Source organism: Spodoptera frugiperda, chromosome 3 (genome assembly GCF_023101765.2).
Source record: "Spodoptera frugiperda isolate SF20-4 chromosome 3, AGI-APGP_CSIRO_Sfru_2.0, whole genome shotgun sequence".
NCBI lineage: Eukaryota > Metazoa > Arthropoda > Insecta > Lepidoptera > Noctuidae > Spodoptera > Spodoptera frugiperda.
This window is the reverse complement of record NC_064214.1, coordinates 11,199,153-11,211,698: the sequence shown is the minus strand read 5'-3', so window position 1 is coordinate 11,211,698 and position 12,546 is coordinate 11,199,153. Positions and strand designations below refer to the sequence as shown.

The 12,546-nt window shown below is 35.5% G+C and overlaps 2 protein-coding genes across 2 annotated transcripts in view; both read left to right on the top strand.

Moving 5' to 3' along the window:
• Nucleotides 1–12,546, top strand: part of LOC118273822 (protein unc-13 homolog B) — a 401,044-nt gene that overhangs the window by 381,358 nt on the left and 7,140 nt on the right. The window lies entirely within an intron of this gene.
• LOC118274186 (actin-binding Rho-activating protein) overlaps nucleotides 2,953–12,546 on the top strand; it is a 55,978-nt gene continuing 46,384 nt past the window's right edge. Inside the window, exon 1 of the mRNA XM_035591616.2 lies at nucleotides 2,953–3,153. Coding sequence (XP_035447509.1) covers nucleotides 3,097–3,153 — 57 coding nt within the window. The 5' untranslated portion in view covers nucleotides 2,953–3,096. The remainder of the gene's footprint in view (nucleotides 3,154–12,546) is intronic.

The window sequence follows — 12,546 nt, the reverse complement described above, 5'->3', positions numbered from 1 at the left end:
ACCTAAACCAAACCTAAACCAAACCTAACCCAAACCTAACCCAAACCTAACCCAAACCTAACCCAAACCTAACCCAAACCTAACCCAAACCTAACCCAAACCTAACCCAAACCTAACCCAAACCTAACCCAAACCTAACCCAAACCTAACCCAAACCTAACCCAAACCTAACCCAAACCTAACCCAAACCTAACCCAAACCTAACCCAAACCTAACCCAAACCTAACCCAAACCTAACCCAAACCTAACCCAAACCTAACCCAAACCTAACCCAAACCTAACCCAAACCTAACCCAAACCTAACCCAAACCTAACCCAAACCTAACCCAAACCTAACCCAAACCTAACCCAAACCTAACCCAAACCTAACCCAAACCTAACCCAAACCTAACCCAAACCTAACCCAAACCTAACCCAAACCTAACCCAAACCTAACCCAAACCTAACCCAAACCTAACCCAAACCTAACCCAAACCTAACCCAAACCTAACCCAAACCTAACCCAAACCTAACCCAAACCTAACCCAAACCTAACCCAAACCTAACCCAAACCTAACCCAAACCTAACCCAAACCTAACCCAAACCTAACCCAAACCTAACCTAAACCTCCACTCCGGCGCTGCCGGCCTCTGGTAGCCCCAGGCGTGCTAATCGTCGCAGACGGCTTGCTCCTTGGCTCGCGAGCCGCCTCGCTTCTACGCGCCTAGGCGTTTTAAATTACACTCTAGGGTAGGACAAACAAGACTACGTGGAGTCGCTAGTAGCAATTCGATTCTGACACAAACTTTTGTAGCAGAGCATATAAAAATTTTAACCAACTATTATTTAATTATTACAGAAACTGTAGCAAATTAGTTTGATCAGAATTATGGATGGGGCACTACAAGTTCACCACCACCATTTCCTAAATAAGTCAGTAAGCCTACTAACGTGCGTACTAACGATGCGAAGTCCAGATAAAGTGATTAATTTAATTTATTACACTGCCTAGTGAATTTGGCTTTTAGTATATATGATGACCAGTTATTATTTATAATATCTATTTCATAACTGTGACGGTAACAGATTATACAAATTCGAGATGGATGTTACTCATTCAACTCTCATTTTGATTAATCTACAGGAAGTGTGGGGGCAGATCATTCAAAAAATCTCGCGATCATTCCATTAATTTGTTTTTAACAATGATTCAAACCGACTGTAGTCAAAACAGCTGCTAATTTGACGCCAAGATATTCTAGTGTAGCATAATATATTTATCAGTTCTGATTTCTAAGAAAGGGTAGGTAGAATAGAATGTAGATACACCCACATTTTTCTGCAATTAGATTTTTTTGGATTCATGTAATAGAAGTCGATTATCCTTGTAGTCGTTCTATTTGTGTCTCATGTTACTATTCTCACACTATTATTTTATTCGTCGATCATCGAGCATCGAGTATTATGTCGGGTCTTTCTTTTTGAGCGGGGTAAAGTCATCCAATGAGATCTCCCCCCTAGGTTGAGGCGAGAAAGAGTGTTAGACTCTTACTGACTAAAACCACCCCGTTGCTATTCCTACTCTTCGAGCTGGAGCCCTATTAACCCGCTAGTTCGCGACCTACCCGTTCTCGCCGTGCGCATACCCGCACAAGATGTCGGGTCGGAAAGTAAGTAAAGTCTGTTTATTTTTTTCAAAAAGCATCAGCATATCAAATACAAGACGTTGTCTGCTCAACACAAACTTCTTTTTAAGGTTTCCAGATCAGTCAGTTAGAAGCGCCTTGAATCCAGCGAATCCCTGAAATTAAATAACATTAATTAAGAGAGAAATAATAATCGCATCATAAAACCGAGCCGCACTGAACTGCATTACAAAATTGAATGCAGTTGTTTCAAATGATAAATGGGAAATGAGATCGATTCGCACTTACTCATTACTTCATCTTTTGTAAATCATTTCACCTTTTATATTTGATTTCACATTTCAACACCCACAATAAATGTTAACAATAACAATTGTAAATGAAATTGTAAATGGCTACTCACATATGTGTCAGCCGATGTAAATAATACCTTAGTACATAAGGTTATTGTGTCGTTACCTTCTGTTCTTTTTGACTTTGAACTGAATATGCAAGAAGAGGTAATGACCCAAAACATTTTGAGGTTACCGGGGGCCCAATTACCCCCCCCCCCCTCCCATTCGTGGCAACGCAATTAAAACGCTTCTGGTGCTTCGGGTATCCACGGGCGGCGGTGATTGTTTACTATCAGGTAATCCGTTTAGTCGTTTATCAGCTAATTACATAAAAAAACTAATAATGGAAGATTTTATGTATATTAACCAATATAAGGAAATGTGCCCAGTGTATAGCAAATGGCTTACCCCACCCTATTACATGGGACTACATAATATAACTAGTAAATAATGTTATACAAAATTACAGTATACCGCTATTCAATATGTCCAATTACGTTTTCAAACTATTTGGGAACATAACAATGTCTATTTTATTGGACAAATAAACAATTTGTCTATCAACAAAGCACTGACCATCTGGAATTATCTTAATTGTATTGTAATTCTAAACATTTCAAGCAGGTACATTAAATGCAAGATTTATACGAATCCGTCAATGAAACAACAAAAACAGCTCACGAACATTAACTTATAGTAATCTACCTCCGCAAATTTATTTTCATCCATTCATTCGATCCGGATTGTCGATAAACTTTTGACGTTTAAAGACTTTTCCTTAAAAACGACGGTAGTTTCGGAGAATTTTCTCAATGACGTTCGTAACAATGTATGTCGGTATTTGAATATTTCCATGTATAACCCACACAGCTGATCTTACGGGCTATTTAGGTAGGAATCCGATCGGAACGCAGACTTACGAACGGGCTACGATTCGTGACGTCACCACAGCCAAGAGGGGGGAACTATTTAAAACGTCACCCATTCATAAACTCTTGATACTTCATTCGAAGACAGAACGCAGTCGCGTGCGCACGTTCCAATTTTCAAATACCGCGCTATTTTTAAAACCGTTACAAAAACAAAGTGTGTTGTTTTTTTGCTAATTCTTACACGGAGTGTTTTATTTGTGAAAATGAGCGGAAATTTCCTCACGATACCCGGAGATGATCCAGTTCAAAGGCGATCTAGGGTAAGGCTTCTTTACTTGTTGTTATGTAAACAAAGATCTTTCATGACATGTGTTTTTTTTATCAATAAAACGGAAGGTACTTTTATACACATTTGAATAATCTTATCGTTGCAAATCAATACTTTGATTTATCATTAGGTACTTTAGTTTTATTACTCATACATATATATTTTTGCCAGACATCTCCCTTTGAGAACAAGCGACACAACAATAGAATAAAAAATCGGCCATGACTGAGTAATTCCGGAACTTTTGGCAAAGGAAACGTGTCGCGTTGTGCCAAATGTTACTTCATCTAACTTTTCTCCATAATGTTAGACCTTCTTATCATCACATCATTAGTTTTGAAGGCAGGATGAAGGTCTGGGACAGAATGGACGACATTCCGAAACAGTTTTGTCATTTTCAACTCTAATTTTAGTGCAGTAGATTGCATTATTAGTTGGTTTTATTATTTATTTTATTGAGAACTAGCTGGCCCGACGAACTTCGTACCGCCTGAAACATGTTGTTCTCATTTTTTAAACTTTCCATTGACTTTCACAAATAATTCATAACCAAAATCGATCCAACCGTTCTCGAGTTTTAGCGAGACTAACGATTAGCACTTGATTATTATATATAGAAGAAGAAAGATGTGTCATTTACTCGTCGTTGTTTTAAAATATGTGATATCCGTGGTACTCCTAACTGTAAGGATTTATGTTTTCCAATAATCGAGTAAATAAAGCGTATAGAGTATAGACAAACAAACTTATATACTTATTTACAATATTAGTTAAGAAATAAATCGTTTAGGTACATAATTTAGATAATAGTTTCGAAGTCGATACTCATAAACGTGATCGCTCTAAGTGTCTATTCAATTCTCAAGTGCATCTTATCGATTTTCTAGTGTTAGTAATTAAACTCAATTTCCACTTCATATTCTCGTCCAATACAAAAGACGCGTAACAGAATTCACATGTTTCAAGCTTCCAAACGTCTGCAACTCCTGTAAGCCAGGATCTACATTAGATACAACCATGAAAACACCGGAACATTGAAGTCCGGCGCGTCTCAGGGACATGAATAACTGTCTTGGATCCTGCAACAAAATAAATTAGAAGATATTATTAGAGTAGAAAGAAAAAAAAACGATAGTTTTCACCTCACAGGAGATAGAATGATTGAAGCCTAAAGGCACAAAAGAGATTGCACAACTGGGAGAAGCCCATCCTTCAAGCACTACGGAAATTTGAATTAAAAGTAAATGGGTCCTATATGTGAGCTTAAACGCACTAAAATTTGTTCTAGATTTTTCAAGGTCCGTATAATAAACTACACCTGATGAGACAATTAAATTATCTAGTATGGTGTAACGTTCACAATTTTCTGTATACCTATAATATAAATATGTCAACAGTGATGATAATTTATTTTGTTCGCAATACATTCATAAAATAATGTCACTAGAGTACATTTTCCCGTGGAATGGGAGCAAAAGTGTTACGATAGGAATTTTTATAGCGAAACTATTGTCTTGGAAACCATTAAAATATCTTCCGTAAGACTTCGTTTTCGTGGGACTAGATACGACACATACCTACCTAAATACTTGTATGTATTGAACTAATATTTGTGAAGTTTGTGATATATAGGAAATAATACAACCACCTTACTTTAAACAAAAAAAAACATCGAATACATAATGGTATAATATTATATTTTAACTACACGGTTAGTGTTTGTGTTAAAGAATTAACTAGCACACAATGCATCGCGATTTTGATTCTCGCATGGAAATAATATTAGGGAACATTTCCTATCATTACTTACGCATTGATTCACCAATATTAATTGATTCGTCATATTTGTGATGACGGAACGATTGTTCGTAATTTTCCTTAATTATGTTATGTCTACGTACAAGATTCGTCATCATCATCGTCATTTCAACCACAAGACGTCCACTACTGAACATAGGCTTTTTCAATTAGCCAATAAAAAAAACAAAAGTCAAAATTATTTATTTCAAATAAACATAGAATGCACTTTTGAGCGTCAAAACAAATATTACAATATTTAAAAAAGAAACAAAATGTCTGTCTGTCGGTCAGTCCTCTAGTGAAGCTATTTGCTCGTTCCAAAGTGTAGATTGCTATGGAGAAGAACGAGGAAAAAACTCCATGTGTTACTCTTTTTTAATCAGGTTCACAATACAATGTTCGGTTTTAGAATAATGTATCACCAATATTATTCTGTGGTATTGACTGAATGAAGGACCATAAAATAATACAGTCTGGAGCTGACCAGTCCCAGTTGACGGCGCTCGTTCACGAACATGACACGTACACCAGCATAACATACCATCTTACTGTCGTACTCAGAGACATTTAATGATTACTTAAACTATTCCTTACTAACGATTTTGTTTGGAAAAGAGTCGCTATGGACTTGGTTAAGTAACCATTAAAATGACTCTGAGTACGGCGGTTAAAGTTATAAGAAATATTGGTACGATTGTGATTGTAAGCCAATTCCATGAAAACGTAGCGCGTGTAATAAGTAGGGTTGCCAGATGGCCGGGATTTCCGGGATTGTCCCGGAATATGGTGTGCTGTCCCGTGTCCAGTAATTTTACTTTACTGTCCCGGAATGAAAAAATACAATACTAAGGCTGCAAAAGTCAAACCAAACGTTGTAACGTGCTCGCATCGTCCAAAGTTTAAAATTAGTCCTTAAAGAGTTACTTGCAAAAGTTGAATTACATTTAATATTTTATTTATGAAAGTAATGGACAACATTTCTTTAAAAAAAACGGTTTTTTGTCAATCGAAAATTCCAGATACCTACTTAATTCCTTCTTTTACAGTTTAGACTCGGATGGGACACCAAAACTCAGATTGCGTTCGGGGCCCTAGAAATGTCCAGAAAATTATCAGTCTGAATCTATCAACCCTAGTAATAAGATGTATTATTTTCTTATAAATGTAGGGTATAAAGTATAAATAGTATCCACTTCCTAGCTATATCCATACAAGTTCACGATCGCATTCTCGTGCACATCACTGACACTTGTACGGAATCGCGGTCAAGAGCACGCTCTGTTGGTTCCGCAAACTGTGTGAACAGCACATCAAAGTATCTGCTCACTTTCATACATTTTCAACCTTATACATTTAGTATTAAAGCTGAAAATTGGTTAAAGGATTTACACTGTTTGTGGTAGCTTGATGTGCTGGTATATGTATGTCGTCGCATTTCCCGAGAACTTTATAGTTGTTTTGTGCGTTTATATTGTGTGACTGTGTTTTCTAAAGAATCAGACCTTGTTGTATATTATTTATAGGTTCACCTAAATACATTGTTAATTAGGTCTTATTTAATGGTGGCAAGACAAAATATAGTTATTTATACCTGGTTATCTAAGACACTGGGTTAATGGTATTCCATAAGTGATACCAATTTGCAGGTCCCTTGATGTCTTACTTAATAAGGTCTCACTGTACATTGTTCCACGTGTATTTAGGCCTATTTGTTGACAAAATATGAAATACAGTAATTACGGAAGCTGGACTCAAACCCACCTTTGATAATGATACTCTTTATGTGTGTAATATAATCTATATAATATACACAAAATGAACCCTAATTTTCTATAGAATATAAGGGTTTTTGATTTATTTGTTTTTGTTCATAATATTTGACCCTATCGCAGAAATAAAACTACGTAGATTCCTACTAGCAATCCGCCCTGGCTTCGTACGAATATTAATATTTCTCTACCATATTATACCCATAATCCTTCCTTTTGAATTGCTACGTAATTCTAAAGATATGCTAAGTATACAGACACACAGCGGCGAAAAGCGACTTAGTTTTATACTACGTAGTGATACTGTATCGTGGGTTAGACAGCACCCTATTTAATCTAGCGTTTAGAGCTAAGACAGCTGTCTAACCGAGGTAAATGGAATAGGGATGTCAATCAACAGAATTGATACTGACATATTACAAATTACATGAATGTCAATGTCAAGTTCGTACATTGACATTTTTGTTTCTCAATTCTAGTAGTGCTACCTCTTAGCCTATTAATACACTTATGATATCATTAAGAACTTAGTTATAATGTTAAAAATTTTCGGATTACGTAGCGGCTTTACCGGGGTTCTGGCTCGAAAAGTAGGAACGGGGTGGTTTTTAGCCTGTAAGAGTCTGACACTCCCTCTCGCCTCACCCAAGGCGGGAGAAGTCTTTAGATGATTTTATCCCCTCAAAAAAATGAATAGGTCAGAAAGAACAACATTTCCACGTGACGTTAAGACACAAAGTTGCAGTAAATTTAAGAGGGTATGTGTGTACCCACGATGTATTTAAAAAGCCTAACATCGATTTAAATAGTTTTTACTACAGCTACATCCGTTAGTATGACGCAAATGATAGATTTTTATGCCGATATACAAATAATTTCACTTGTAAATAAGCAGGTCTTGCGAACACTATTTTCTTAAAAAATACGTAAGGTATTTTATAATCGATTTGCTTACAGTGCAGTGATGAGCAGATTGATGAAATTTAATCTTGATGGAAATTGCTTGGTTCAAAACTGGTTAGTACCTATGTTCATAAGTGTCTTTCCTATATTTCCTACATTTCTTTAATTTGTGACACTAGTCACAATATCAGAAAAAAATGTTAGCTTAGGTAATAATTCGTCGCCAAGCCCGCAAAGAGGTGAACCTCAAATAAGAAATTGTATGAGGTTTGACGATTTATTAAAGAGACTTTTTACACTTTTCAGAGAAATTACTTATTTGCCTAGTTGACTGAATCTAAAAAAAGTTTTAAGTTGATACCTATGTTGTATAGTTTTATGTATACTTTTTAATCGATCACTAAACGCAATTTAGATCAAAACACACTTACCAAAACTGATCACCCGTCACCAGAAAGTGTAAATTAGACAAATTAATGTTCCCAACTTTTTTAGACGCGAAAATCGCACTGTTTCTTCTCATACAAACTAAAGCAATGAAGGATTCCATTCCATTTCCTTTCATTCAAATTACTAAACAAACTAAATTTTATTGAAATATAAACAACATAAGAAACGAGAGTGATGAACGTTTTGAAGTTCTAGCTTTTGTGAATCATCATACAACCATTGATTGGTTTTTTCAGCTGTTCTGCTTACGTCAATACGAGATGTTAGCTTGATAGTACAGTCAGTTGTTTATGTCTACAGTCTAGACGTTAACAGTGACGTTTCTATTCTATTCTCTTCAACTCGAGCCAAAAATAATAGGAATGCGTTCATTCACGACGTTTGTTTTAAATTACAGTTTGCAAATTGTCCGTTTAGATTTTTATGTTGAATTTCATTTTGTAATGTGTTATATGTACATATTTCCTAGCCATTTTCTTAGTCCTTACCTTAATCCTAACCAGGTTAAGAATAAAGTAACTATTCTCTGTGCTCGACAATTTACTGCCGGCCAAAATTATTACCGATCTCAGAATGATCCAAAATCTCTGGATCTTTTTTTTACAGAAACTTCAAGCAACTAAGGTCAAGGCAATCATGGACAATATATTATATGATTTTTTATTTATGTCGAAAATTCTAATTGTTTCGGGTGTAATTTTTAAATCTCATACCCCATTTTTCAATTTGTCAGTAACCTATTCGGCAAAACTTTATTTTCTATACTTACTAATAAGTACTTCTATTTTACTGAATACCTACTCTAATTAAAACTTTCAAGATCATAATAATATTACTTATTTTATTTAGTCGAACTCCGAAATCTATTATTTTCATAATCCAAAGTTTGTATATTAAAATAATGAATGCTTTTGTCTACGTGATAAGTTATGCTAATTTGGAGGTTTTGTGTCGTAATTGAATGAAAACTAAGACTTGTCTAGAAAGCACGGTTGTACCTAGATCGACCAGTGGGTGCCAGTATAAACTGACCTTTGCATACAGCGAAAGATCATACAAAGCCCGACCATCATAAATTGGTTTAGTATAGCTTGTTAAGTACATAAATACAAAATGTTTAAGACAGCTCTCACTCATAGCTTTGTTAGTCGAATTTAAACCGAATTTAAATATTATTTAGGGACTTTTAATGTTAGTTGGAAACTTTTAACTGGTTCAAGTATGAGAGCTAAACACTCTTTGGGTTATAAAGACAAGGAGAAATGGTAAACTGAAATTAGGTCACACACAGTCGACTTTCGTTAATTCAAAGTTCAAACCTCTTTATATTAATTTTCAGGAGGTGCCTTGAAAATCTCTTTATATTATTTCAACCTAAATCTATATTTTCATACAATTTTATACACTTGGTAATTCAAATGAAAAAATCAATTCTATGTAACCAAATGACTTGTTGATTCAAACTTATAGGCATCAAACTCTCAGAAAAGGAAAGAAAAAACTCAGAATTTGCAGAGGTTAGTACCGACATTTTGAGGTAAATTAAAATTTCGAACATTGAGTAATTCGAAATATTTGAAGAGTCCAGTTTCAAATTAACGAGAGTCGACTGTACCTAAAAATATTTTTTACAACATTTAATTTTGTGGTAAATAAAACATTGTTATTTATTGAAACTTAAGAAATATTTCGAGAGAACGTACTTCCTGGTATCTTTATAAGTTGAGGATATTATGTTGATTTACGGATCAGATAAGAATTGTTCAGATTCTCAGAAAAAATTTTGACTGGAAATGGTAAACAGATAAATAAGTAAAGTGAAAAGAAAAACAGATTATGGTTACTACAATTATTGTAATAATTATCGTGAGAAAACTAAATTAACTAAACAATCTCGATTTAGTCCTGTAAACATAAGGAGAAAAGTTCTCCTAGTTTCGAATGAGAAACAGAGGGGCTCTTCATCTGAGCAGCGTGCGCAGACGTACTGGCTAAACCGTGATTGTTTAATAAAGGACACTGTTTCATATCAATGCTGTTCTACTAATAGCTTAGGTACAACGTCACACCTTTTATCCCCGAAGGAGTAGGCGGAGGTGCACATTACGGCACATAATACCGGTATATTGTACACCGTAATAGGTTAGGTACCTCTTATTTAATGCCTCAAACCTGGGTAAGCACATACAAAAAGTTACATGTAACAAAATGAGGTCTTTCCAAAAACAAAATTTTCTGCATCAAAATTGTTGTTTACGAATGCATAATGCATCCGAATATTAAATGCGATCCGACATTCCATTTGTGACTCACCGGGAAGAGACGGTGTGTTTACATATATTATATGATATGACGTCACTAAACATTTGTTTCACCTCATTTCTCTTTGTTCTCCGATAATATAAAGTTTGAAATACAATTTTATTGGCGATCTAATTTTATGACTTGTTTTACGTCTTCTTTAAAATCACAAACGTTTCTTTAAAGCATAGAAGCTTCAAGCTTTACTTCCATCCCGATCGTATAGATGGTTTACAAGACAACTTAATAACTGCGTGTTTCTCTCAAAGTCAAAATCAAAGCATTTATTTTAATTAATCCTAAATTAGAAGGCTTTTGAAACGTCAAATTGAATTGTCCGTCGGTCTGTCTGTCAGTAAAGCTAGGTGCTCGTTTCAAAGTATAACTCCGAATTCGAAACGAGCATGAAACTCCATCGTTACTCTCGAAACCTTTTACCTCAAGTCACAAAGCAAAACTGTGGAATGAGCTGTCGCCGGCAGTATTTCCGAACCGATACGAGCTTCAAACATTCAAGAAAAGAACGCATTCCTTTTTAAAAAACCGGCACCACACCTATTTCTCCTCTGGTGTTACGGGTGTCCTTGGGCGGTGCTGATTGTTTCCCATTGGGCAAACCGTTTGTATCCGACCCTAAAATTAAATCAAAAAAAAAGTAAGTAAGTAGGGACCATCACCTTCAGCAAATTATGAAAGGTTGTGACAGTAACCCCATGCAAGATACTGCCTTACTGCTTTGATCTTGGAATACTGCCTTAAAGATCTCCTTAGGAATTGGTGAAACGGTTCACAGACCGAAATTATTAGTCTACGGTCTTCATATCACTACTGCCAAAAACGTGACGAGCTTCTTCCACCTCTTGAATTTTACATCCACTAATAAATATTTAACAACATAATAGAACAGCCGATTAGTTAAAATATGCGGTTAGCACATAACAAAACAATGGTTTTTATACTTTTTTATTAACGCAATAAAAACGGTTTTTGCTTGTACCTGGATCTGTGCCAAGAATTTATAGAAGACATTCGATGTTTCATACTATATCGCTCTAATTGTCACAAAGTGGTACAAGATTGATACACAGTTAGTGGAAATTATGAAGTGGGATCGGAAATATGTGTATTTATATTAGAATTAGAATGAAGATAAAATATAATTTTTATGTGTAATGTGTAAGTAGATCGATTTATCTTTCTTGGCCTTCCTTCAACTATGTCTGGTTCGACTGTATTGAGTTCTTAGCTTTGTCGTGGTCGCCCGCTTCTCATGCATGAGGATGCGGGTTCGAAACTTACCGACGGCAAAGTACGAATGTGACATATTCCGAGTTATATTATGTACCTTCTAAGATTATTCAGAAACCACTGACTAACGGGAAAGGAAATATTTGAAATTACCAACCCACATTGAGCAAGTGTGATGATTGCTGCTCAAACCTTCTCCGTGGTGTGAGAGGAGGCCTTTGGTCAGCAGTGGCCACTTACAGGCTGTTGATGTGTGAAAAACGTTCAGTATCTAATGCCACGTTTGGACCTTAGTTATGCCCTAAAACTACGACGTACTATAAAGTGACAGGCAATCTAATATGATTAAAAAATATTAAAAAGCACAATGATATTATTTAATAATCCAGGACCTAGACCTACAAAAATTCGTGTCAAGGAAACTCATTCCTATTTATTTTTGTCATTCGAACCAATTGATTACCTTATTCAAGATCAACCCTAATCATCTACTTAAACATATATAGTACCTACTTAGGCAATTTATGATGACGTATGTAATATATATTTATTCACATTAAGGTGATGGCAGACAAAGGGGTGTTATTCGATTACATTTCAAGTATAGGTACATTTTCGTGAATTGACGAGAATCGTCATAAATTAAAAATAATGTTTTCGGAAGTGAAGGTTTTTTAAAGATATAAGCTGGTAAGCGAGCTAACGGATCACCTGATGGTAAGCAATCGCCGCTGCCCATAGACACCCAAAACACCAGAGGCGTTACAAGTGCTTTACCGGCCTTTTAGGGGTTATAATAATTTAAGGTTTTCTTAGGAATCGAGGCGTGGGATTGGGAAGGGGGATAATTAGGCCTCCGGTATCTTCACTCGTATAACGAATTACAACGCAAGCTTTGTTACATGAAAGTTTTC